Below are 27,187 nucleotides of genomic sequence, written 5' to 3'. Positions count from 1 at the left end.
AGAAGAAAATCACGCTTGTCTGGGCACAGCAGTGACAAGTATGAGACACCAGGATTGGGAAACCCTGATTTGGGGTGGCATAAGTAAATAAAAAAAAAAAAAAATTTTTTTTAAGTAAATCTGGGCTCCAGCGTATTTTCAAGAATGTACACAGATTATGTGGAAAACACCCTTTAAATAATGACGCTCTGTGCAGCCAAATCATTATTACCCATAAGTGATCTGAATATCTCCCCCCAGTCCATTTAATCTGCTAGTTTGGTACTGCCTCGGAAGAGATGCTGTGAGGGACTGACTGCGCTCCCATCACAGAGACACTGGTTCTGCATCACCCAGTATTTCATCTTTTCTCCTCCTCAAAGACTCTAATTCAGAATTAACTTTCAACCTAGAAAGAGAAACAAATACACCCTCTCTCCAATAAATAAATGAGTGGTTTGGGTTTTGGACATGCTTAAAACGGACACTTTGTTGATATTTAGAAGTTGTCTTTAGGTGCTGTAGAGTTGGTTCCGACACTCATGGGAACCCTACGCACAACAGAACGAAACACTGCCTGGTCCTGCGCCATCCTCATGATCGTTTATCATGCTCAAGCCCACTGTTGCACCCACTGTGTCAGTCCATCGTGTTGAGGGTCTTCCTCTTTTTCACTGACACTCTACCAAGCATGGTGTTCTTCTCTAACGACTGGTCCCTCCCGATAACATGTCCAAAGTACATTAGACGAAGTCTCGCCATCCTGGCTTCTAAGGAGCATTCTTGGCAGTACTTCTTCATGATAGATTTGTTTGTTCTTCTGGCAGTCCATGGTATATTCAATATTTTTCGCCAACACCATAAAACGTATGTTCTTTTCTTCTTGGCTTAGAGACTGAATTTCTATTTCTCTAACAGGTTCACTAAAATAAAGGTGTCATGCAAAGTCAGTGAATGACACAATACAATCTGGCTCTGAGACATTCCCAAACCTGTTGAATGTTAAGAAACTGCCTGTCCTAATTGGAAGAGGTTCTTCACAACACACACACACAAAACAGACAACATGCATACGTGTGTGCATGCTTAGTGACTGAGCTATGGGCCCCTTAGCATCTCCTTCGCTGTTAACAATCTAGCCACTCCCTAGGCCTGTTCACACTAAAAGGAGAAAGGTGTTGACTTAAGAAGAGATGTCTCACCTTAGGTACAGCACTGAAATGACAAGTTTCCTAAAACATCACAAGTGACTTGTTTCATCGTAGATATATCATCTTTGGGAGCCAGCCCTGAGAAATGCACCCCACACAGTGGTTTTAGTGTTTGTTTTACAGACAGAACTCTGGAAGTAGCTGTTACAGCAGGACCCCCCCCCCCGCCCCGTCGCTAAGGACCCCCCCACCACGGCAAGGGGACCTGCCCCCCACCCCCAACGGCGAGGGGACCTGCCCCCACCCCCAACGGCGAGGGGACCTGCCCCCACCCCCAACGGCGAGGAGACCCCCCCACCGTAAGGACCCCCCACGGTGAGGACCCCTCCGGCGACCCAGCCCAGCCGGTCCAGGGGACGAGGGGACAGGCTCTCTTTCACCTTCCTGGACGCGTCCAGTAGAAACCGGTCATTACAAAGGGAAAGGCGAGCAGGGCCACCTAAGGGGTCCTACAGGAGGGCCTGTCACCCGGCCCGCACCCGGCCCGCGGTGGCGATGTGGACTCCAGGGCAGGAGGCGCCCGCGCTTCGGGCCCCCGGACGCCCTCGGCTGCAGGAAGCGCCCTGACTCCAGGGAAGTTTGTTCCAAGCTCTAAGCTCGGTGTTCTCTTCGCCAGGCGGCCGGGCCCGGGAACCTGCCCACGCAGCCTCTCCCTGCTGACAGGGCCGCTCCAGCCGGAGCACGACCGAGCGCAGCAGCGTCCGCACCTGCCCGAGCCGTCGGGCCCCGCACCGCAGACGTCCCCGCCTCACCTCAGACGTCCCCGCCTCACCTCAGACGTCCCCGCCTCACCTCAGACGTCCCCGCCTCACCTCAGACGTCGCCGCCTCACCGCAGACCTCCCCGCCTCACCGCAGACCTCCCCGCCTCACCTCAGACCTCCCCGCCTCACCTCAGACCTCCCCGCCTCACCTCAGACCTCCCCGCCTTACAGACCTCCCCGCCTCACCGCAGACCTCCCGGCCTCACAGACCTCCCCGCCTCACCGCAGACCTCCCGGCCTCACAGACCTCCCCGCCTCACAGACCTCCCCGCCTCACCGCAGACCTCCCGGCCTCGCAGACCTCCCCGCCTCACCTCAGACCTCCCGGCCTCACAGACCTCCCCGCCTCACCTCAGACCTCCCGGCCTCACAGACCTCCCCGCCTCACCGCAGACCTCCCCGCCTCACCTCAGACCTCCCCGCCTCACAGACCTCCCCGCCTCACCTCAGACCTCCCCGCCTCACCTCAGACCTCCCCGTCTCACAGACCTCCCCGTCTCACAGACCTCCCCGCCTCACCGCAGACCTCCCGGCCTCACAGACCTCCCCGCCTCACCGCAGACCTCCCGGCCTCACAGACCTCCCCGCCTTACAGACCTCCCCGCCTCACCTCAGACCTCCCGGCCTCACAGACCTCCCCGCCTCACCTCAGACCTCCCCACCTCACAGACCTCCCCGCCTCACCTCAGCGCTCCCCGCCTCACCGACGTCCTCGCCTCACCTCCTCCCCGCCTCACGGACCTCCTGGCCTCACAGACCTCCCCGCCTCATCTCAGACCTCCCGGCCTCACAGACCTCCCCGCCTCACCTCAGACCTCCCCGCCTCACAGACCTCCCCGCCTCACCGCAGACCTCCCGGCCTCGCAGACCTCCCCGCCTCACCTCAGACCTCCCGGCCTCACAGACCTCCCCGCCTCACCTCAGACCTCCCGGCCTCACAGACCTCCCCGCCTCACCGCAGACCTCCCCGCCTCACCTCAGACCTCCCCGCCTCACAGACCTCCCCGCCTCACCTCAGACCTCCCCGCCTCACCTCAGACCTCCCCGTCTCACAGACCTCCCCGCCTCACCGCAGACCTCCCGGCCTCACAGACCTCCCCGCCTCACCGCAGACCTCCCGGCCTCACAGACCTCCCCGCCTCACCTCAGACCTCCCCGCCTTACAGACCTCCCCGCCTCACCTCAGACCTCCCGGCCTCACAGACCTCCCCGCCTCACCTCAGACCTCCCCACCTCACAGACCTCCCCGCCTCACCTCAGCGCTCCCCGCCTCACCGACGTCCTCGCCTCACCTCCTCCCCGCCTCACGGACCTCCTGGCCTCACAGACCTCCCCGCCTCATCTCAGACCTCCCCGTCTCACAGACCTCCCCGCCTCACCGCAGACCTCCCGGCCTCACAGACCTCCCCGCCTCACCGCAGACCTCCCGGCCTCACAGACCTCCCCGCCTCACCTCAGACCTCCCCGCCTTACAGACCTCCCCGCCTCACCTCAGACCTCCCGGCCTCACAGACCTCCCCGCCTCACCTCAGACCTCCCCACCTCACAGACCTCCCCGCCTCACCTCAGCGCTCCCCGCCTCACCGACGTCCTCGCCTCACCTCCTCCCCGCCTCACGGACCTCCTGGCCTCACAGACCTCCCCGCCTCATCTCAGACCTCCCGGCCTCACAGACCTCCCCGCCTCACCTCAGCCCTCCCCGCCTCACCGACGTCCTCGCCTCACCTCCTCCCCGCCTCACGGACCTCCCGGCCTCACAGACCTCCTCGCCTCACCTCAGACCTCCCCGCCTCACAGACCTCTCCGCCTCACCTTCTCCGCGCCTCACCTCCTCCCTGCACCGCAGACCTCCCCGCCTCACAGACGACCCCGTCTCACAGGTCTCCCCGCACCGCAGACCACCCCGTCTGACAGGCCTCCCCGCCTCACCTCCTCCCCGCCCCGCAGACCTCCCCGCCTCACCTCCTCCCCGCTTCACAGATCTCCCGGCCTCACCTCCTCCCGCGCCGCCGGGGACGCAGCTTTAACCCCTTCGCCCCTCGGAACGAACGGGGAAGAGTAAAGACAGCGCACCTGTGGCGTCTAGCAATTCTGTTCCCCCAGGAAACGAGAGCGCCAGAACGACCAACCAGCCCCCTCTCGCGAGGACTGAGTGAGCTCTCCTGCTGTTTGAGGGGAAATTTACTGAACAGCCTGGCCTTCCGTAACACGCCTCAACTTCCCCGCGGGTGTAGCAGTCCCGCTCCTGCCCTGCTCCAGGCCCGAGCGTGCTGGCCGCGGAGCGACACCGGCGAGACGCAGATGTCTAGGGCTTAGTAGCCGCTGTCAGGAGTATCGATGGGCCCGTCCGCTCAGGCTTAGAACGGAGGCGCTTCCGGCGGCAAACACGGGGAGCGTTTCCTCCCAGGCACGGGGGCGCCCTCGCCCTGCGGCCGCCGCCGGCCGCGCACCACAAGCCTCGTCCCGCCTGCGGAGGCCGGCGGGTGGACGGCTCGGCGCTCTGCTCGTCGCGCCTGGCGCGCGGCGCTCGTGGACCGGCTGGAGGGCGGAGCGAGCGGAGGAGGCCAAGATGGCGAACCAGCCGCCGCCGCCCCCGAAGCCCTGGGAGGCCTGCCGAGTGCCGGGGGCCGGGCCGGGGTCAGGACCCGGCCCCGCGTTCCAGTGAGTGTGGGCGTCCTCGGGCGGCGACGGTGGGGGCGGTGCTGGGGGACCGGCGGGGGCGGCGAGGGCCGTTGGGGGAGTCGAGGTGGGGCCGGGGCGCCGGCCGGGGGCCTCTGGTGGGGCCGCGGCTGCTCCTGGCCGGGCGGCGCTGCGCTGCGACGCTTTCCGGGGACCCCCGGGGGCCTCTCCGGGTCCTGGGGATGGAGAAAGGGGGGGCGTCGTGCTGTTTGGGGGACACCCGTTTACAGGAGCGGGGCGGCGTTGTGCTGTTTGGGGGACACCCCTTTATAGAAGTGGGATTGTGTCGTGCTGTTTGGGGGACACCCCTTTATAGGAGCGGGGTAGCGTCGTGCTGTCTGGGGGACACCCCTTTACAGGAGCGGGGCGGCGTCGTGCTGTGTTTGGGGGACACCCCTTTATAGGAGCGGGGTGGCGTCGTGCTGTCTGGGGGACGGCGTCGTGCTGTGTTTGGGGGACACCCCTTTATAGGAGCGGGGTAGCGTCGTGCTGTCTGGGGGACACCCCTTTACAGGAGCGGGGCGGCGTCGTGCTGTGTTTGGGGGACACCCCTTTATAGGAGCGGGGTGGCGTCGTGCTGTCTGGGGGACACCCCTTTACAGGAGCGGGGCGGTGTCGTGCTCCGTTTGGGGGACACCCGTTTACAGGAGCGGGGCGGTGTCGTGCTCTGTTTCGGGGACACCCGTTTACAGAAGCGGGGTGGTGTCGTGTTGTGTTTGGGGGACACCCCTTTACAGGAGTGAGGCGATGTCGTGCCGTGTTTGGCGGACACTCTCTACAGAGGCGGGGCGGCGTCGTGCTCCGTTTGGGGGACACCCATTTACAGGAGCGGGGCGGCGTCGTGCTGTGTTTGGGGGACACCCGTTTACAGGAGCGGGGCGGCGTCGTGCTGTGTTTGGGGGACACCCCTTTACAGGAGCAGGGTGGCGTTGTGCTCTGGGGGACACCCCTTTACAGGAGCAGGGTGGTGTCGTGCTCTGGGGGACACCCCTTTACAGGAGCGGGGCGGTGTCGTGCTCCGTTTGGGGGACACCCTTTACAGGAGCAGGGTGTCGTTGTGCTCTGGGGGACACCCCTTTACAGGAGCAGGGTGGCGTCGTGCTCTGGGGGACACCCCTTTACAGGAGCGGGGCGGTGTTGTGCTCCGTTTGGGGGACACCCTTTACAGGAGCAGGGTGGCATCTGGCTGTGTTTGGGGGACACCCCTTTATAGCCCCGGACTCGGCCCCAGGAGCAGGGCGGCACTGGCCCGGATCCGCAGGAGCACAGTTGCCCCGGCAGCTGGAACCGGCTCTGGGGCAGCGGACGATCAAGGCCAGGAGGCCCCTGGGCCCCAGAGCCACCACGTCCGTGCGTGGTTTTCAGTGTAACCCGCCCGGGTCTCGGGTTGGGGTTTCGGAGAAGCGACCTTAAAGCCAGAGATCCCAGATCTGAGGCCGGCAGTGGCCTTGGTGTGCAGGGCTGTGTGTGCATTTTCCTAGGTTCCGTGTTTTTTTGTTTTTATTGTATCAGAGGTCCACACTCAGGAAAAGTTAACGTACATAAAGTTAGAAGACGCGCATGGCCTTGGGCGTTTTGTGTTGGGTAGATCTGGACACCTTAATGCGGACGAGGCTCGAATATCAGTAGGATTTTCTAACAAAAATCGCCAACATATCGAAATGGATTTCTGCAATTTTCTATTTGAAGTGCTTTAACACAGTAACTGGTTGACTTAATGATTTAATAATAATGGTACATAACAAGTAATAAGCTTTAATTATGCCGTTACTCTGTGGGGACACTTTTCCCCTACCTTTTTTAATAGTGGTTCTGCCTTTTTAAAAACAATTTGGACTGCTCCTTTGGAGAGAGGTTTTACTCTTGCCTCTGTTAAAGTTATGTTGGAACTGTTTTTCGTTATGAAAACATTTGAAAAACAGAGACCTGTAACCAGTAACCAGTTGCAGTGAGTGGATTTTGACCCCTTGTGTTTCAGAGTAGAACTGTGTTCCGAAGGGTTTTCAGTGGCTGGTAACCGGAAGTACATTGTCAGGCTTTTCTTCTGAGGCTCCTCTGGGTGGACTCGAACCTCCCACCTTTCTGTTAACAGCTTATAGAGAATAAGATAATGGACACTTGTTTATTCAGCAGCCACTTCTAAGAATTATTAACATTTTGCAATATTTTCTCAGATTTAAAAAAGTAATATCAGAGAGAGTTAAATCTTTTCATTTTTCTTTTTCTCTTTTGAACAGTAACTATGGTCACTGTATAGTATTTATTGTAGTCAATTAGGCTTTTATACTTTAGTTTTTAGGTTTGTGTGCACATTTTATGTATAGTATTGATTGGTATGTTTCTAAACTAAGTAAACACCTTCAGACTGTGTATCATGTTGTGAAATGTTTTTTCCCCTAAATATATCTTTTGAGGTTTATCTTGTTAGGTGTACCTGTGTTGTTTCCACTGAGTCGAGTCTGACTCACGGCAACTCCGTGCAGGCAGAGTATAAGTGCTCCATAGGGTTTTCAAGGCTGTGTCCTTTGGGAAGCAGATAGCCAGGCCTGTCTTCCAAGGCGCTTCTGGGTGGGTTTGAAACGCCAGCCTTTCAGGGATTCCTGAGTGGACTACAGCTGTGTCATTGTTGTTAGATGCTATTGAGTTGATGTTGACATACACAGACCCCATGTGACAGAGTAGAGCTCTGCCACATAGGGTTTTCTAGGCTGTGATTTTTAGTTCATTGTAACTGCCGTAGATACTCTATTACGTAAAAATGTATCATTTATTATAGTGTCTAATTGTTCTGTTGGTGGGTATTAGATTATCAGGGTTTGTTTTTGTTTTTTAAATATTAAAAACAGTGCTACAGTGAATATCCTCTGCCTTTCTTCTCATGCACATTTTCAAGAGCTTTTCTAAGATGTTAAAAACCAAAAACCAAACCAGTTGCCGTTGAGTCGATTTTGACTCATGGTGACTCCGTGTGTGTTAGGGTAGAACTCTGCTCCCTAGGGTTTTCAATGACTGTGGCCCTTTCAGAAATAGATCAACAGGCCTTTCTTACAGGGCACGTCTGGGTGGGTTTCAGTAGTCAGCCTTATGGTCAGTAGCGGAGTGCTCAACCCTTTACACCACCCAGGGACTCCTCTAAGATGCTACTGGCGATGAATATCGCCAGCTTGCTCCCCAAAGTGGTTGTGTACTGACGGACATTTCCATATCGCCAGCTTGCTCCCCAAGGTGGTTGTGTACTGATGGACATTTCCACTAACAAGGAATTCTTCTTCACATCCTCAGAAACACTTGATAATGTTTTTTTAAAAACTGCATTTGCCCTATAACAGATGTGAAATGATATTTCACCTTTAATTTGCACTTTCCTGGTTAGTACTAAGACTGAGCATCTTTCTGAGTATTCAGCTAGCCTTCCGAGGTTCTTCTGTTGATACCTCTTGCCTATTTTTCTGTTGGTTTTATCTTTATCAGTTTGTGGGAGTACTTTGTTGTCGACACTAAGCCCAGATACAAGTCTGGGCTTGTCTTTTCACTTTATTTGTATTTGTTTATGTTCATTCTCGTTGTACAGAGGTTTTTATTTTTATGTAGTCAAAACTGATATATCTTATTGTTTGTGCTTCTTGTGTTTGGTTAAGCAGTCCTTCCTATCCCAGATCAGAAAAAATTTTCTTCATATTGTAAATGTTCTGATTTTCAAATTCATGTCCTTAATCCACCTGGAGCTACTTTTGTTATACAAAAATCAGTGTGAAGTAGAGGATCTTAATTTTTTGAACTATGCGTAACTGATCGTCCCACAGCATTGATTGTGTAGTCTGTTCATAGTAATTTATAATGCTGTTGTGTCAGGTTTTCCTGAATGTGTCGTTCTGTTTCAGGGACTCCCTGACTTGTCCTGCTGGTCTATTTGTCTGTCCTTAGGCTAGGATCACAGTGTCTTAATTACAGAGCTTTATAGTAAATTTCAATATCTTGTATGTCAGGAGCCTCCACATTGCAGTTACCTAGAATTGCCTTTGTTACTTAGTCTTTATAAAAAGACTTTACTGGGATTTTAATCAAACTGCACTGAATTTATAGATCAAGTAAGTCTTTCCATTTATGAATACTGCGTAAAGTATAATTGATGACATTTTTATTTTCTTTTATGTCTTAAATAGTGGTTTAGTATTATCTCTGTGAAGTTCTTTGCCATGTTTTGCTAGATCATATTTTTTATTCCTAGCTTATATTTTTTGTTGTTGTTGCTGTAGTAAATGGGCTATTTTATCCCTTCCCTTTCCATTTTCCAGTTGATTATTACTATTGTATCAGGATGCTTTTTTTTTTAATATTGTATCCAGCATATGCCAAACTCTTGATTTGTTGTAATGGTTTGGTTAAAATTCTCTTGAATTCTATGTAGACAATCCTATCATTTGCAGAAAAACCAGCATAGATAACCAGCATCCTTGTGTTGGTTCTGGCTTTCATTGGAATGCTTGTAAATCTTGCTGTTAAGTATGATGTTTGCTTTTTGTTTTTGGTAGGTATCTGTCATGGATTGAATTGTATCCCCCCAAAATATCCGTCAACTTGGTTAGGCCATGATTCCCAGTATTGTGTGGTTGTCCTCCATTTTGTGACTGTAATTTTTCTGTGTGTTGTAAATCCTAATCTCTGCCTGCAAAGGAGGCAAGATTAGATTATGTTAAAAAGGATTAGGGTGGGATTGTATTGTAACACCCTTACTGATCCAATGTAAAGGGAGTTTCCCTGGGATGTGGCCTGCACCACCTTTTATTTTACAAGAGATAAAAGGAAGCCAGCAGAGAGCAGGGAACCTCATACCACCAAGAAAGCAGTGCTGGGAGCAGAGTGCAGTTTCCTGCACTAAGAAGCTCCCAGACCAAGGGAAGATTGAAGACAAGGACCTTCCTCCAGAGCCAACAAAGAAAGACTTCCCCTGGAGCTGATACCCTAAACTTGGACTTGTAGCCTGTTAGAGACTTGTAGCCTATGTGAGAAAATAAATTTGTCTTTGTTAAAACCATCCACTTGTGGTGGTTTTTACAGCAGCTCGAGAAGACTAAGACAGTATCCTGTCAAACTTCCTTCTCTACCTTGCTAGGGTTTTTAATAGGAAGTTGTATTAAGTTGAATGACTTCTCTACATCTGTTAAAATAATTGTATGTATTTTTTGTTTCATATGAAAATGTGGTTTAGTACATAATTACATTTTTTAATGTTGAATTCTCTTATTTGCCTGAACTCTGCTTAGTTGTTTTTTTTCCTATATACATATATATACAATGTTGGATTCTAGTCTAATATTTTAATATCCTTTTGTATATGCTTCTAGGTGAAATTGACCCATAATTTTCTTTCTTTGTACTGTCCTGCCTTTGAATCAAAGTTTTATAGCTACAGAAATTCCTCTATTGAGTCTAATTTTTCTTTCTTTATAGGTAGACTGCTTTTTCTGTAGCAGGCTTTAAGGTTTTATCTGATACTATCTCTTCTTCTGGAATTCCTGTTAGACATTGTATCAGAAATCGTTTCTGCTACAAGTAACAATATTGGATTGACTTTGCTTTGGCTTCTAAAGATATTTATTATTTAGTGAACAAGAAGTTTAAAGATCTGCTATCTCAGTAATATCATCATGGAACCTAGATTTTTTTTCTGGCTTTCTTTGTTTCCTCTTTTTTTTTTTTTTTTGGTCCTTTCAGCTTTCTGACAGTTTTGGTGATCTCTGTCTTATTTTGCTCCTTTGAAAACAATCTCTCATTTTTTCCCCCTTCGACTGCTTTTAAGATTTTCTTTTTGTATTTGATTTCAGCAGTTATACCTTGTTGAGCCTTTATATTACCTGTGGAGTTCCCAGATGTACTAGAACCTGACTTGATACCTTTCATCAATTTCAGAAAAATCTCAACCATTTTATTTTCAAATATTGCCCTTCCCCATTTTCCTTCACTCCTTTGACTCCAGTTATGTAGTGCCCTATATTTTACTGTGTACCTGTGTCTTACTCTCTCTTCTATGTGTATCTTTTTGTTTCTTGTGCTTCATTCTAGGTATTTTCTTCTCAACTGTCTCCTAGTTCACTGACATTTTTCTCCCATTCTGTAGAATCTGGTATTAAACCAGTCATTGAGCTCTTAATTTCCGGTATTTTATTTTTTTCAGTTTTAGAATTTCCATTTGGCCCTGCTCTGTAGTTTCTGTGCTGTCCTGAGAAATCTCAATCTTATCTTTTTTCCTGGAATATATTAAGCAGAATTGTTGAAAGTCTCTGCCTACTAACTCCATTGTCTGAATTCTCTATGGATCTTTTTGTATTGTCTGATTTTACTCCTTTTTTTTTTTTTAAATCATGCAGTTTTTTCTTATATTGGCCCAGTTATTTTTAATGAGAGCCGGACGCTGTATGTGGACAATTTAAGGTGATTTGAGGCTGAGGATGGAGTCTTCCTCCAGAGACTTTTACTTTTGGCAGGTGCCCAGGGCCACTAGCAATCTTAGATCTGTTAATCCAATCAAGGATTGAGGTGATTTGAAATGGAGGTTTTAGTTCCTGCCTGGGCTAGTCTAGTTCGTGTTAACCTTTTCATCCTTACTTCTAGAATATAGCCCTTTAAGGTCCCAGTCTGAAGTGTGGGGGGGTACTGTTGCCCTCCTCTTTGGGGCTTCTGAACTCTAGTGTTTGTCTCCTCAGCCCAGGAAGTCTCTTAAAAGCTCTGCTCAGCTTCTCATCCTGTCAGCCACCTCCTCCAGAATTGGCCGTCATCCCTTGAGAAACATTTCAAAATGTCAGCCACTCTGGGTTTTCTCTCTATCCATAATTCTTCAGTACCTTGTTCTCTGATGCTTTTAAACCAATATATTTTGTCTAGCTTTTCTAGTTGTTTTCAGTGGGTGGGTTAATCTGATGACCTAGACTGCCATTACCTGAAGTAGAATTCCTCATTGCCGAGTTCTGGCTTTTCTGTGCTCTGGTTTGTACAGCAACTTTGATTCTTCTTACCTCATAGCTACAAGACAACTCCTCTGGCAGTGGGCATCGTGTTCAAGACTTCTCTTGAAGTTTTTTTTTATATTTACATGTTTTCAGTTCACAAATGTTATTGCTTCACTTATGTCTTCAACCCTTTTAAACATTTTAAGAATCTGTTAAACTGTACATAAAATTTGTTTTCCCTGAAAATTTTCATTCTTATTGTTGATTTTTGTTTGTTTGGTTTCTTAGTATTTTTATTTCTTCATGTGTTTGGCATTTTTGATATGTTCATTTTGCATAGGAATTTTTTAGTTCCACTTTCTCTACTTCCTGTCCTCTACATTCCGCTCTCTGTCCAGCAGGTTTCCTGTTGCACCTACATGGCCTCTGCAGGCCACTCCCTCAGAATCGGGCATAAAGATGGTGGTCTGGAGTGCCTGCTGGAGTTCATTGAGGACACCAAGTCTGTAGTTAACTTGTGTCAGTTGTTGTGTGCCATTGAGTTGATTCCTACTCATAATGACTCTATAGGGCAGAGTAGAGCTGCCCCATAGGGTTTCCAAGGAGTGGCTAGTAGATTCAAACTGTTGACTTTTTGGTTAGCAATCGTAGCCCTTAACCACTGTGTCATCAGGAACCAGCCCCCCCCCCCCATTCTTAGGTATGTAAATTTCTAAAAATCCTAAACTGTTCTTGTCAGCAAATTTTATAATCTCTTTATTGGAGCCAAGGAGGCCCAGCCCAGCCCCCAGAATCAAACAAACAGTGAACTGGTGCCACTCTGGTAGAACACATTTGGCTCTTGTTATTTCCCGGAAGCCTGAGTCCTGCTGTCTCTGCCAGCTTCCAGGCCCAGAGCTGTGTGGTCAAAAGTAGATAGGCCTTTTGTTTTCCTCTGTGTCTATCACTGCTTCTGCTGTGGAGCAGAGCTGCTTCATCAGATCCTGAACGTACCACACTACTGGGCAGTCCGCTGGTGACCGTTTTTTAATTTTGTTTCATTGTTTAACACTGGATTCAGTAAGAGGGAAAATAAAGTAACAGGTGTCTCGTACTTTGTTTATAATATTACCATATAAGGCTAAATTAAATCTTTAGCCTGGATTAGGAAATTGCCATTTTACTGCTCCAAATCTAACGTTTGATTCAGGCAAGGATCGTGAATGGATGCTAAACCACTGGATGAACCGTCTTTGGGGATTAGGACATTTGCATGGCACCACAGTCACCCCATAGATTGTGTAAAATCACAAGAGGAAAACTGTATTTTAATAGAGAAACCTGAAAGTCATCACCCTAACCACATCATCAAATTTAGCACCACAAATAAGGAGGCTATCTGGCACTATGTGTCTCTTGAGGTGATGAAATTGGAAGTAAACAATATCACCCATGAATTTTTCTTGCCAAAAAAGTTAACCTGATTCTAATCTAGTTATGATCTTCAGTATAACAGGAACTGCAAGGGATATGCGTACAAGGTAAACAACATTTTTGGAAACAAATCTAGCATGTGGGGCATTTTACAAGAAACTGACTGTACTCTTTATAAAACAGTAAGATTTTTTAATGAGATTGTTCTAGTTTTTTGAAGAGATTAAGGAGACAAAGCAACCAAGTGCAATGTGTGAACCTTAATTGAATTTTTGTTCAGAAAAACAGCTACTAAAAAAAAAAAAAAAGATACTTGGCTCTTACAACTCAATAATAAACAGGTAAATAGCCCAGTTAAAAAATGGACAAAGGATCTGAATAGCTATTTCCTGCTAAGAAGATCAATAAGTGGCCAATAAGCACATGAACATATGCTCGATATCATTAAGCATTAGGGAAATGCAAATCAAAACCACAGTGAGATACCACCTCACGCACAGTACATGCACAGTAGGAGGGATATAATCAAAAAGAAAATAACAAGTGTGGGCCCGGATGTGGAGAAATTGGAACCCTCAAATTGGTAGAAATGTAAAGGGGTCCAGGCGCTTTGGCAGACAGTCTGGCCTGTGCCTTGGAGGAGCTCACCTTGTAGGAGAGGCAGACATACATAAAAAATGTGAGATAACAAAGGTAATGTGCTGTACAGTAGAAGTATGGGCAGGTAGCTGTGGGAAGCACTCACGATGTTGGTAGAATAGTTCAACTGGCATTTTCTTTGTTAAAAAAAAAAACTTTATAAAGAATGTGTCGATCTACATTATGGTTGAAGTTCCGTGTTGTAAATTGGCCATTTGAGCAGCAGTGACCTACAGGACACTGGAGAAGATAACGTCCACAGTGAAGCATAAAGAAACAAGTATAATGGGAAACATAGAAGGGGAAGGGAGAGGTTCAGGGGATGAGTGAAGCAAGGTATGATTTACAAATAGAAAAGACGAATAGTCCTGTAACTATTAAAACAGTGCTTCTCAAATCATCCGTGGTAAGCGACCAGTACCTTTCTAACAAAGTAGAAGTGTCGTGGCAGTGCCAAATTACTTAAACACAAGACTCATTTTCTGTGCTTTTCTCGTCAGACTGGTACACATGGTTCACCGCCAGCACTGATCCACAGACCACACTTCGAGTAGCAGGGCAGGAAAGAAACTGAATTCTTAATAAAAATCCTTACCAGTAAGAGAACTTCAGGCCTATGTGACTTCACTGGTAACTTTTACCAGACTTTTAAGGAAGAAATAATTACACAAACTTTTTCAGAAAATAGGAAAAGAGGGCATACTCACTCCCCAACTCCTTTTAAGAGGCCACTGTAATCCTGATACCCAAGCTTGACAAAAACATTACAAGAAAAGCAAATTACAGGACATTCTCACTCACAAATATAGATATAAAAAATCTTCAACAAGATATTGGCAAAGAAAATCTAGCAATGTATTGTAGCCACTTGGTTTTATTGCAGAAATACAAGGAGCCTTTAACATTTGAAAATTAATTTACCATTTATTTAGTCATCTTAATAGATACTGAGAAATAATTTGATAAAGTTCACCTGTGATTCATGATAAAAACTCTTAGCAAACTGCAAATAGAAAAGGAACTTCTAAATCTACAGCAGGTCTACAGCTGATAGGATAATGGTGATGTGCTGAGATGGGGAGAGAGACAAGGATGCCTGCTGTTGTGACGTCTTCAGGGTAGTACTGCAGACCCGGGGCAGTGCAATACAGGAGTCCCCAACTTTACAACAGGGTTCTCTTCCAACGACTCCATCCTAAGTCAGTTCTGACCAGATACCTCTCTTTTTTTCATAGCCTGCTATATGACAGTGTTTTGAACGGTAAATCCTAACATCGAACATCTGCCAGTGAACACCAGAGAATGATAACATCGACAAATTGCATGCTGTCACATTGTATGTGGTATATATATTACTAACAGTAAGATGTACCAAGAAAAAACCGGATAGTAAATCCTAACATTGAACATCTGCTGGTGAACACCTGAGAATGATAACCTCGGCAATTTATGAGCTGTAACATTGTATGTGGTATATATATTACTCACAATACTGAAAACCCACTGCCGTCAAGTCGATTCCGACGCATAGTAATCCTACAGAACAGAGTAGAACCGCCCCATACAGTTTCCAAGGAGCGCCTGGCACATTTGAACTGCTGAACTCTTGATTAGCGGCCGTAGCACTTAAACAGTATGCCACCAGGGTTTCCTACTCACAATAAGATGTGCCAGAGAAAACTGGACAGTCATAAGTGTGGTTCTTCGTAACTCGAGTATGTCGTAAGTTGGGGGACTACCTGTGCTTTAATAGCAAAGCTGTAAAAATTGAAAAGAAATAAACCTATAATTATTCTCATACAATGTGACTGCACATCTTTTAAGATTCTAGAAAATTTAAAAGAAACTAAAGATGAATTATCAGAATTAATGTGAGTTTTTTTTAAAAAAAAGGACCGCATATAGTAAAACCTACTAAAGCTGGAAGCTTTGTAAGGCAGAACCCTGTCAGAGAAGGAAAATTCAAATATTTTCTACTAATAGAGAGCACTGGAAAAAGTGGTAAGACTGTACTCTGTCAAAGGCGAAAAACTTGTGACACTTGGAAAAACGAAAGCTCTATCGCCTTCCAGCTCTCACAGGTTTCTCTGTACCAAAAAAAAAAATTATTTCTGTACAGTAGTAACAAAATGAAATTTTAGGAAGACACCATTTATAGTAGCATCAAAAAATGTCAAATATATAGGACTAAATCTAAAGGAAAACCTTCACACAGTAAACTGTAAAACATACTGTAGCGAAATGAGTTCCTTTATGTGGGCTTTTGCCTTGGTTCTTTGGAAAAACAGCTTGACAGATTTTGCCTCTAAGCCCTAAAGAGTTACCTTTGCTCTAGTTTTCTACCCCAGAGGATTTGTTACTTTTGTCCAGGTTGACTGACATTTCCTGGGTAAGTTGTAAACAATTTGGTCTCATAGCCTACCCTGTGATTGGTATACACCTTGCAGGGATTGGTCAATAGACTATGCAAATGAGATGAGTTGTTGCCCAGCCATACCTGCTATGCAGATGAAGTGTCTGTGGCCTACAGAGAGGGGATTGGTCAGTTTGTGGCCGTGGTAGGTGCACCATACCTTGAAATCGACAAGGAGTTTGTAGATACAAGCAGCCAGCCCCACAGAGGTGATGCAAACGGAAAGAAGCAGAAAGAAGCAGCAGAGAGGAGGCGAGGAATCTCCTAAAAGACCTGTAATGCTGGTAAAGGGCTGTACCACTGAGGACAGCAAGAGACCCAGAAGGGGCCCAGCGGCAGAGCCAGCAGTGACAGATGGCAGGGCTGAGAGGAGCCTGTCCTAAGGGAGCTGAGAGGAGCCTCTCTGCAGGCTGAAAAGAGGCCTGCACAGCTGAGAGGAGCTGAGAGAGCTGTCCTGCACTGAAAAAGGGAGACTTGGCTTACACGTGGAAACCCTGTGGTGTAGTGGTTAAAGAGCTATGGCTGCTATCCGAAAGGTAAGCACTTCAAATCCATCACGCGCTGCTTGGAAACCCTATGGGACAGTTCCACTCTGTTCTGTAGGGTCAGTATGAGTCAGCATCAACTTAACAGCAACAGGTTTTGCCTACATGTTTCCTAATCCTGATTACTAAATTGTAGCCTGTTAATCTCAAGTTGTACCTTTTTCCCTAATAAACCATTTAACTGTAAGCTTGCTCTGTGAGCTCTGTGTGGCCATTGCAGTGGATTATGGAATGCAGCAGAGAAGTAGAGAGTGCCATCGGGAGGACGGCTGGTGTCAGAATTGGTAAAAAGGTCAGAGGGTGGAGGCATGTCTGACCTCCACCTTTAGGGATTGCCTTGGGCTGATCTTGGCTCACATTCTCCCCCTGAAGTTAGACAGGTATAGACTGTAGTGATGCCACTGCTCCTCCTACCCTTTTGCACATTTAAGACTCAGTCAAGTCATTGAAAAAAATACTATTGAGAAAAATCTTTAAAAGACTTAAATAAATGGAGCATATGTTGTATTCATGGATTGAAACTATATTAGAAAGATTTCAGTTTTCCTCAAAGTGATCTACAGATTCAGTGTAATCCTGAACAGAATCTCTACAGGGTTTTGGTTTCGGCGGGGGAGTAAAGGGGGAGTAGAACTTAAAACTCTAATCAGTGTGGGAGGACTTCCTTTATTGGTTGTTAGGACCTATTGTAAAACAGTGGTAATTAAGATACTATCATTTGGGTGCAAGGACTGACAAATATCTAGTTGCAACTAATGCTGAGAAAATGGACATGCATCTTAAAAAGAAACCATTGATTAAAGATACTACTGATAATGCTAGCATAAGTAAAGAAGAAAATGAGTCCAGTCAACTGCTTTATCTTATTGTTCGTTTTGTCTTACCACTTGAGATTTTGAGCCTCTGGAGATTAAAATTATTACTTACTCAAAACATCTTTGGTAGAATATCATAGCACTAGGTAGGTATGTAGGTATGTAGGAGGTGTTTAATAGTTACTTTGAATTGAATTTATTATCCGTTTAACTTACTATTTTGAATCTGCTTTGGTTTTAGGTCTGCTGATTTGGGTCCTACTTTGTTGACAAGACCTGGACAGCCAACGCTTACCAGAGTGCCCCCACCTATTCTTCCAAGGCCGTCACAACAGACAGGAAGCAGTAGTGTGAACACTTTCAGACCTGCTTACAGTTCATTTTCTTCTGGATACGGTGCCTATGGAAATTCATTTTATGGAAGCTATACCCCTTATAGTTATGGCTATAATGGGCTGGGGTATAACCGCTTCCGTGTCGATGACCTTCCGCCCAGTAGGTTTGTTCAGCAAGCTGAAGAAAGCAGCAGAGGGGCCTTTCAGTCCATCGAGAGTATCGTGCATGCGTTTGCCTCTGTGAGCATGATGATGGATGCCACCTTCTCAGCTGTCTACAACAGCTTCAGGGCCGTGTTGGATGTAGCAAATCACTTTTCCCGATTAAAAATACACTTCACAAAGGTGTTTTCAGCTTTTGCATTAGTCAGGACTGTAAGGTATCTTTACCGACGGTTGCAGTGGATGATAGGTTTAAGAAGAGGCTCTGAGAACGAGGACCTGTGGGCAGAGAGTGAGGGCGCTGTGGCTTGCCTTGGCGCTGAGGACAGAGCAGCTAACTCGGCAAAGTCCTGGCCGATATTCTTGTTCTTTGCTGTTATCCTTGGTGGCCCTTACCTCATCTGGAAACTGCTGTCCACCCACAGCGACGAAGTAACAGGTAAGAGTGAGCGCAGGGGCTAGAAACAGCATAGCAACCTCAGACTTCAACTACAGGCTTGTTAAATTAGCATTCTTCATATTCATTTGTGTATAATGTTTTTATCCAGTTATATTTGCAGTTGAGAATTTAAAAACTGAAAGAGGAACATATATCAAAAACAGCTCATTTATTCACTGCTCGTTCAGTTGAAAGTACCTGTCAACTAACTGCTTTTTACTAGGTCCTGAACTTAGTGCTGTGGAGGATACAGAGATACCTAGGGCAGAATCCCTCCACTTCCAAAGCTTTTGGGAGGGTAAAACACACATGCGGGTAACTGTAATGAGGCAGAAAGAATGTAACGGATGACAGTGGGTGAGAGAAGTCAGGTTTACTGAGCATTTAGTATGTGCAAGACACTGTGCTAGGTATTTTATGTATTTTGTCCCTTTAATTCTTACAAGAAGTCAAAAAGGTAAGGTTCAGAGAAATCACTTGCCCAAGGTCATGTATTTAATAAGGCAGAACCAGAAACAAAACCTGTTTGACTATTAATGGGTTTGTTAACTCTTAACCTTTTGGTGGGAACAGTTGCTCAAAGAGTTGAGGACATTGGGAACAACATCATTAATAATTTACAACAAAACAAATCATTTCTCATGGTTTCCTTGCCTCGTAATCACCCAGTGGGTGTTACTGGCACTGCTCAGTTGTTCGAGGAGTCAGTGACGGATATGAAGCAACTGAAGGATTAGCCTCTGTGGATAGTCTGTGTAGAACAACTACAGACAAGAATGTTTTCAGAGAGATGGGAAAAAACGCTAATTCCTTACAACCTGAAGTGGAATCTGCTAAAATGTTACAACTGATGGTGGTAAAAACCACATGGAGCAGAAAAAAGCTCAGTTGAACATGATTTACAGAGCTCGTGAAAATGCATTTTAAAGTTTATGGTTGTTCATTGTATTATTCACCAGCAGGTACTTTGCAGAAAATACTTGAATCCATCATGTGTTATTCAACCAGTAGGGTCAAGGGTGAACACACCCATTGTCAGGTCTGTGAATGTAGAAGCTGAACATCCTTACTTGCCTCACCACACAGCAGGTCAATGGCTTAGCCATAGCTAAGTGAAGTTTTTCTGAACAAGAAGAACTACCCTCAACCACTTTTATTAAACACTTACTGGCTTTGGAAGTCAGCTTTTGCTGATTTGCTTTATATACTTGAAATGCTGTCAGATGTTAAAACAAGAAGTGATCTGTATTCCTGCACAGTTTGGCAGCAGATATATTTTCTGAGATCAGACTGCAGTACAGCAGCTTTTTTTTGTCATTTTTTACCTCCACGTAAGTGCAAAGGAAAATTTCTGTCTTTCAAAATCCATTTAACTGGGCAATTGAGGAGCTTCCACTTAATCTTAAATTGAAAGTGATTAGTCTGCAATGTTCTGCTGCTGTTCCTAAGGTTTTCACTGGCTAATGCTTTTCAGAAGTAGACTGCCGGGTCCTTCTTCCTAGTCTGTCTTAGTCTGGAAGCTCAGCTGAAAACTGTCCCCCATGGGTGACCCTACTGGTACCTGAATACTGGTGGCATAGCTTCCAGCATCACAGCAACATGCAAGTTCTCACAGTACAACAAACTGACAGACACGTGGGGGAAAGACAGGAAAGAAAGAAAAGACCAAGATGAATGTCAGAGGAGACTCTGAAACTTGGTCATGAATGTCGAGCAGCCAAAGCAAAAGGAAGAAATGATGAAGTGAAAGAACTGAACAGAAGATTTCAAAGGGTGGCTCAAGAAGACAAAGTATTATCATGACGTGCAAAGAGTGGAAGATAGAAAACCAAAAGGGAAGAACACACTTGGCGTTTCTCAAGCTGAAAGAACAGAAGAAAAATTCAAGCCTTGACTTGGGATAGTGAAGCATTCTGTGGGGAAAATATTAAACGACACAGGAAGCATCAAAAGAAGATGGAAGGAATACACAGAGTCATACCAAAAAGACTTAGTCGACGTTCAACCATTTCAAGAGGTAGCATGTGATCAGGAACCCATGGTACCGAAGGAAGAAGTCCAAGCTGCTCTGAAGGCATTGGCGAAGAACAAGGCTCCAGGAATTGATGGAATATCAATTGACATGTTTCAACAAACAGATGCAGCGCTAGAGGTGCTCACTCGTCTATGCCAAGAAATATGGAAGACAGCTTCCTGGCCAACTGACTAGAAGAGATCCATATTTATGCCTATTCCCAAGAAAGGTGATCCAACCGAATGTGGAAATTATTGAACAGTATCATTAATATCACATGCAAGCAAAATTTTGCTGAAGATCATTCAAAAACAGCTGCAGCAGTATATCGACAGGGAATTGCCAGAAATTCAGGCTGGTTTTAGAAGAGGATTTGGAACGAGGGACATCATTGCTGATGTCAGATGGATCCTGGCTGAAAGCAGAGAATACCAGAAGGATGTTTACCTGTGTTTTATCGACTATACAAAGGCATTTGACTGTGTGGATCATAACAAATTATGGATGACATTGTGAAGAATGGGAATTCCAGAACACTTAATTGTGCTCATGAGGAACCTTTACATAGGTCAAGAGGCAGTTGTTTGGACAGAACAAGGGGGTAGTGATTGGTTTAAAGTCAGGAAAGGTGTGCATCAAGGTTGTATTCTTTCACCATACCTATTCAATCTGTATGCTGAGCAAATAATCTGAGAAGCTGGACTATATGAAGAACAGGGCATCAGGGTTGGAGGAAGACTCATTAGCAACCTGCGTTACGCAGATGACGCAACCTTGCTTGCTGAAAGTGGAGAGGATTTGAAGCATTTAACTAAAGAAGATTAAAGACCACAGCCTTCAGTATGGATTGTACCTCAGCATAAAGAAAACAAAAATCCTCACAACCGGACCAATGAGCAACATCATGATAAACGGAGAAAAGATTCAAGTTGTCAAGGATTTCGTTTTACTTGGACCCACAATCAACACCCATGGATGCAGCAGTCTAAAAATCAAACGACATATTGCATTGGGTAAATCTGCTGCAAAGGACACCTTTAAAGTGTTGAAAAGCAAAGATGTCACCTTGAAGACTAAGGTGTGCCTGACCCAAGCCATGGTATTTTCAGTCACATCATACGCATGTGAAAGCTGGACAGTGAATAAGGAAGACTGAAGAAGAATTGATGCCTTTAAATTGTGGTGTTGCCAAGGTCACACAATAACTATGAGCCCAAGAGACAGAAAGGGCCACATGAACCAGAGACTTACATCGTCCTGAGACCAGAAGAACTAGATGGTGCCCGGCCACAATCGATGACTGCCCTGACAGGGAGCACAACAGAGAACCCCTGAGGGAGCAGGAGATCAGTGGAATGCAGACCCCAAATTCTCGTAAAAAGACCAGACTTAATGGTCTGACTGAGACTAGAGGAATCCCGGCAGTCATGGTCCCCAAACCTTCTGTAGGCCCAGGACAGGAACCATTCCCGAAGACAACTCATCAGACATGGAAGGGACTGGACAATGGGTTGGAGAGAGATGCTGATGAAGAGTGAGCTACTTGTATCAGGTGAACACTTGAGACTGTGTTGGCATCTCCTGTCTGGAGGGGAGATAGGAGGGTAGAGAGGGTTAGAATCTGGCAAAATTGTCACGAAAGGAGAGACTGGAAGGGCTGACTCATTAGGGGGAGATTAAGTGGGAGTATGGAGTAAGGTGTATATAAGCTTATATGTGACAGACTGACTTGATTCGTAAACGTTCACTTAAAGCTCAATAAAAATTATAAAAAAAAAAATTGTGATGTTGGCAAAGAATATTGAATATACCATGGACTGCCAAAAGAACGAATAAATCTGTCTTGGGAGAGGTACAACCAGAATGCTCCTTAGAAGCAAGGATGGCGAGACTGCGTCTTACATACTTTGGACATGTCAGACGGATTCAGTCCCTGGAGAAGGACATCGTGCTTGGCAGCGTACAGGGTCAGGGGAAAAGACGAAGACCCTCAGTGAGGTAGATTGACACAGTGGCTGCAACAATGAGTTCAAGCATAACAATGATTGTTAAAGGATGGCACAGGACCGGACAATGTTTTGTTCTGTCGTGCATGGGGTTGCTGTGAGTTGAAACCAACTCGACGGCACCTAACAACAATCTGCAACATAATGACATGGTAAAAAGCAAATATCGAGAGAAGAATTTAATAGAATTCTGTAAACTCCTTCCAAGTTGAATATGCTCAGTTAAAGCCATATGCTATGGATTGCTATCAGTATTTGGCAGTGCCTGTAGGGTCGCCATGAGTTGGAATCGACTCGATGGCAATGGGTTTGGTTTGGTTTGGTTTTATCTGGATTGATACAGAGGCTCAAACATAGCAACAGTTGTGAGGATGGCACAGGACCAGGCTAGGGTCACCTTGAGTAGGAACCGACTTGATGGCAACTAACGTAACGCACAACGTTACATCTGTGTGGAGAGACGTTTTCAAAGATGAAATAACTGAAACCTCATTACAAATGAGCATTAACAGATGAACATTTACAGTCAGTTTTGAAAATAGGAAACACTACCTTGGAACCCCCCAAAGAGATTCCATTATTCCTAGTAGTAGACCTGTGTTACAAAAAAAGGGACTCAGTTGTTAACTATATTTTGAATTTTACGAATAAAAATCTTGTGGAAAAAATTTTTTTCTTATTATATAAGTAACTACACAATATTCTTTATTTTGCTTCTTGGCCCACAAAGCTTAGAATATTTATTATTTATTCTTACAGAAAAAGTTTGTCAACTTCTGGCTTTTAGAGTAGGAGAGGTAGAATTTGGAGTTGGAATAGAAGGAAGAAGTTCATAATAGATGTCCTGGTGAATGTATTGTTGATTTTGCATAGTGTTAATTGAAAACTCTGTGGAGCACAGTTCTCCTCTGACACACATGGGTTTGCCATGAGTCGGAATCTACTTAACGGCAACTGGTTTGGTTTTGAATTATAGAATTTACTTTTTGAGGGGAACTTTTCTCTTAGCAGATAAAAGTTATACAGCTTGCAAACCGTGGCCAGTGAAATATCTGCATTTCTTTTGTATAAATTTTAGTAACCTAAACTGGTTCTTCATTTGGCTCATAGAGCACACCAGCTGGGCGAGTGGCGAAGATGATCACGTAGTTGCCAGAGCAGAATATGATTTTGCTGCTGTATCTGAAGAAGAAATTTCTTTCCATGCTGGCGATATGCTAAACTTAGCTCTCAAAGGTAATAAAGCATGAATAAATTGGCATTGTGTGTGAACTTGTAGTATTTAGCATTTGTAAATGTTTGTATTGCTGACTGCAGCAAAAGATCTAGGTCATCGTTAGTTAACTCCAAGGTGGGTGGTAGGATCTCTCTCGTGTCAGTTTCCACCTTTTAAACCAGGGGAAAGTAGGTGAGGAATGTCCCAACAGGGTTGTTTCAACAATAAGGAATGATTTTGTTTATATAGTATCTCTTTTAAAGGAACTCAAAACACTTGAATCCTAAACTCTTAACAACCTTCACACAAAAGCACGAGGTCAGTAGGAAAGACGACAGATGTAATTATCCAGCATCATCCAAGAATCCTTATGTGCCCTTGGTTGCTTTCTTCATTACTTGAATAGTGTTTAATTCAGAAACTTTATTCTATTTTAGGAACCATTGTCCCAAAGTAATAAAGAACCTCAGCAAGAAATTTATACACATCTCAGGTTATCTTTTTCACAAGGCTTCTAGGTACTATATTTGTGTTTTTCTTCTAGTGAAAATAGCAGTCTACTGGGTTAGATTTCAAAAGAATGATTTATTTTCAGGATTTATTGTTAGAGACAGGAATAACAGATAATTAGTTTAAATTAGTGTAAGTAAAAAGTAAAAGTCATAAATTGTCATCTCTTATATTTCAGAGAAACTTTATATCTCATATTATTCTTCAGCTGATACTAAAGTATGCTATAATTATAAGACTGTTTTTTTCTTTCATTAGAACAACAACCCAAAGTGCGTGGTTGGCTTCTGGCCAGTCTTGATGGTCAAACAACAGGACTTATACCGGCTAATTATGTCAAAATTCTTGGTAAAAGAAGAGGTAGAAAAACAGTGGAATCGAATAAAATCTCCAGGCAACAGCAGTCTTTTCCCAGCACAGCACCCCTTAAAGGAGCCACTGCTGCTGATTCTCTGCTCCAACAGGAAGCTGCCTTTGAATCTGTTTTTGTGGAAACGAGTAAGGCTCCAGCTGCACCTGTTGCCACCGGGAAAGGTGGAGATGAACAAGATCTTTGATAGCTTTCATGTTTGCCTGCAGTTGAACTATGCTTTAGAGTACTTTTGAAAATTATTTCTTACAAAGAAATTAATCTACGGTCTGATGAAAACATTTGTTAGTGGGTATTCCAGGTATTTTGCTGCTAGAAATTATTAAAATTGTACACTAGTATGTTGGTCTAGTAACTGGTTGCATTTTACAAGTTCTTGGACCATGAGGACATTTATGTCACCTAGATTTTAAGGTTATGAAGATTGCTGTCACATTCATCTTATTTAAAGCCCTAGATTTACTGAAAGAAAGATTGATGCACCATACTGTATACAGTTTGCTACGGTACGGATCATTAAAACTTTTGAAAGTTCTAGATTAATTGACTCAGATTCCTCTGAAATTGAGGAATGGCATGTAAATATGAGAACCAGGCAAAAGGCTGTTTTTTTTTTTTTTACAACCTTAAATAAACTGAATAATAAAATTTTTTGATCTGTATTACATCCCAGTATTGGGTTTCCTTTAGGCAGTAATATGTTTTTACCCACAAACAATACTAGTATCTTTCATTGTATTTTTAAAAAATCATCTTGCAAAGGTCGCCGGAAGCACCATGAAGGAGACAGCTCTACAGGCAGAGTGCGCTGCTCCAGTAACAGTCCTCCCTGCTGGTAAAAAGGCTAAAGTGCATCTTTGCTCACAGATTGCTTCCATTTCTTCTAAGAATAATATAACTTTTTAGTCACTTTACAACATGACCAGTTTTCATCCTGAATCGAATTAGAACCTATAAAAGGTCTACTTTCTTTTCCTTCAGCCGAGACTCAAGTTCTTTGAGCCTGCACTTAATGCTTTAATCAGCTATTAGCAGTAATGGTTTTTAACCTTTTCATACAGTCTTTGCTTCTGCCTTAGTGTAATTACTTTTTAAATTTCTATATTAAGACTGTTCTTTGAATGTTGAAAATTGTGTCATGTTAGGCACACTTCTTTTAGGTTTAGTTTTCATTACTAAGATGGAATAAAATGCTCAATTGCTATTTAGAATACGATAATGCTTTTTGACTTGTTTTTGCTTAATAATGATTTTAAATGTAGTTAAATTTCAGTACACTGGATAACCCATTGCCGTCGAGTTGATTCCTACTGACCCTGTAGGACAGAGTAGAATTGCACCGTATGGTGACCGAGGCTGTAATCTTTACAGGAGGAGATTGCCACGTTGTTCTCCCACAGAGTTGCTGATGGGTTCGAACACCAACGTTTTGGTTAGCAGCCAAGCACTTAACCACTGCAACACCAGGGCTCCTTAATACACTAGCTATTTCCCCACAAAACTGGAAAATCCCTATACTTGCTGTGATCATCCTACAGAGTAGGACAATCAGGAATATGAGTGTATATTTACAGATAATGTTGAAAACTTCGAAGTACTTGGTAAAGATTGTGAATTTTGTGTACTTGTCTTCGTTTAGACTTTATGTTCACCAAATACGTAACTCTAGAACAGTTCAGACTGAGATGAATAGGAACCAAGTGCATACCCGGCATAGAAGAAATTCACTAAAGGCACCTTAGGAAACCTTTTTTTGAAATGACAGTATAATAGGTAATTTTGATGTTCAGTCATCCAAAGCTAGAAGTGAAGTAGAGGTCAAATGCTGAGTCAGCAATATTTAGGATATTTAGGTCAGGAAGGGTCATTCATTAGGGTAGAATTTGTGGCTGGGGTGTGTAGAGAATTATAACAATGAATTACAAAAACTCACTTTTCTAAGTACTAAATTGCAGTATACGTACATCATCTGACTGCTATCTATTTGTGTCTAAAAGTCCCTTTTTTTAGTAGAATTCCATAAAAGGAATTTAGGACTAGAATAAGCAGAGGCATTTTATAACCATTTATCGTGACAGGTAAGATGTAATGTTCAAGGCTCCAGCGTTGTCATGTTTAGGAACGTACATAAAGAGTTCTACTTTACAGAAATGCTGAGACTAAAGTATCTTCAATTAAAACAAGTCATAACTTACAGTAACACAAAAAAAAACAGGCGTCATTTTCTTAATCTTGCTATTTTATCAGTTTAGAAAGGAAAAGGTAAGGTGGGCTATACGTTTTCATGCTTCAGCATTTTATTTAGGTATCAGCATGTCATAGTTTACAATTACTGAACACAGCTGTCCCTTGTGCTTTCATTAATGGAAAAAGGAACAGAAATTGAATACAGTCTTTATTTTTAATAGATTGTGAAGTTATTTGTATCAAACAAATAAAAACACATTAAACTTCATTGACTTTTTTGAAGATAAACTTAACTATTTTACAAGATTGGAATTAATATAACAAGTCTATTTTTCTTCATATCATTATATATATTTACTGTAAATCAATGTGTCTGTACCATTTCTTTATGATTTAAAGAAAAATGTTAGATTTACATTTATATAAAATTACCTAGGAAAGGAGTTAAATAAAAATAAGACATCAGATGTGGGTTTTATAAGACCTAAATTCTAGTCCAGATGCCATCACTTACTATGAGATTTCAGTCCCATTATTTACTTTT

At 44.5% G+C, this 27,187-nt stretch overlaps 3 protein-coding genes across 7 annotated transcripts in view; 2 read left to right on the top strand and 1 right to left on the bottom strand.

Annotated features, from left to right (window-relative positions):
* The window catches only part of PUS10 (pseudouridine synthase 10), an 88,402-nt gene extending 84,047 nt beyond the window's left edge, over positions 1 to 4,355 (bottom strand). The window contains exons 1-2 of one of the 5 annotated variants that reach the window (XM_064277009.1): positions 4,027 to 4,355; positions 1,182 to 1,268 (exon numbers count right to left, since the gene is read on the bottom strand). The gene's annotated coding sequence lies outside the window, so the exon portion shown is untranslated. Of the gene's footprint in view, positions 1 to 1,181; positions 1,269 to 3,948 lie in introns of all 5 variants that reach the window. The other 4 variants (XM_064277006.1, XM_064277005.1, XM_064277008.1 and 1 more) reach the window with 4 other exon arrangements.
* On the top strand, positions 709 to 4,015 carry LOC135228684 (uncharacterized). The gene is made up of 2 exons (XM_064276968.1): positions 709 to 717; positions 1,646 to 4,015. The coding sequence occupies exons 1-2, from the start codon at positions 709 to 711 to the stop codon at positions 4,013 to 4,015; spliced, it is 2,379 nt and encodes a 792-aa protein (XP_064133038.1).
* Positions 4,356 to 4,501: 146 nt separating the features above from the next.
* Positions 4,502 to 25,675, top strand: PEX13 (peroxisomal biogenesis factor 13). The gene is made up of 4 exons (XM_064277001.1): positions 4,502 to 4,614; positions 17,646 to 18,340; positions 23,471 to 23,596; positions 24,345 to 25,675. Exons 1-4 carry the CDS (start codon positions 4,523 to 4,525, stop codon positions 24,641 to 24,643), a joined length of 1,212 nt encoding a protein of 403 aa, XP_064133071.1. The 5' UTR covers positions 4,502 to 4,522; the 3' UTR covers positions 24,644 to 25,675.
* Positions 25,676 to 27,187: the final 1,512 nt, after the last annotated feature.

Source organism: Loxodonta africana, chromosome 26, assembly GCF_030014295.1.
Source record: "Loxodonta africana isolate mLoxAfr1 chromosome 26, mLoxAfr1.hap2, whole genome shotgun sequence".
NCBI classification, from domain to species: domain Eukaryota; kingdom Metazoa; phylum Chordata; class Mammalia; order Proboscidea; family Elephantidae; genus Loxodonta; species Loxodonta africana.
Note: the sequence above shows the minus strand (reverse complement) of the source record. Positions and strands in the feature narration are given on the sequence as shown.

Bases quoted from the DNA above. Each gene is read 5' to 3' on its own strand.
- PEX13 (XM_064277001.1), top strand. From the start codon at position 4,523: ATGGCGAACCAGCCGCCGCCGCCCCCGAAGCCCTGGGAGGCCTGCCGA. The intron at 18,341-23,470 runs GTAAGAGTGAGC...TTTGGCTCATAG, and splicing joins CCACAGCGACGAAGTAACAG to AGCACACCAGCTGGGCGAGT. The intron at 23,597-24,344 runs GTAATAAAGCAT...TTCTTTCATTAG, and splicing joins GCTAAACTTAGCTCTCAAAG to AACAACAACCCAAAGTGCGT.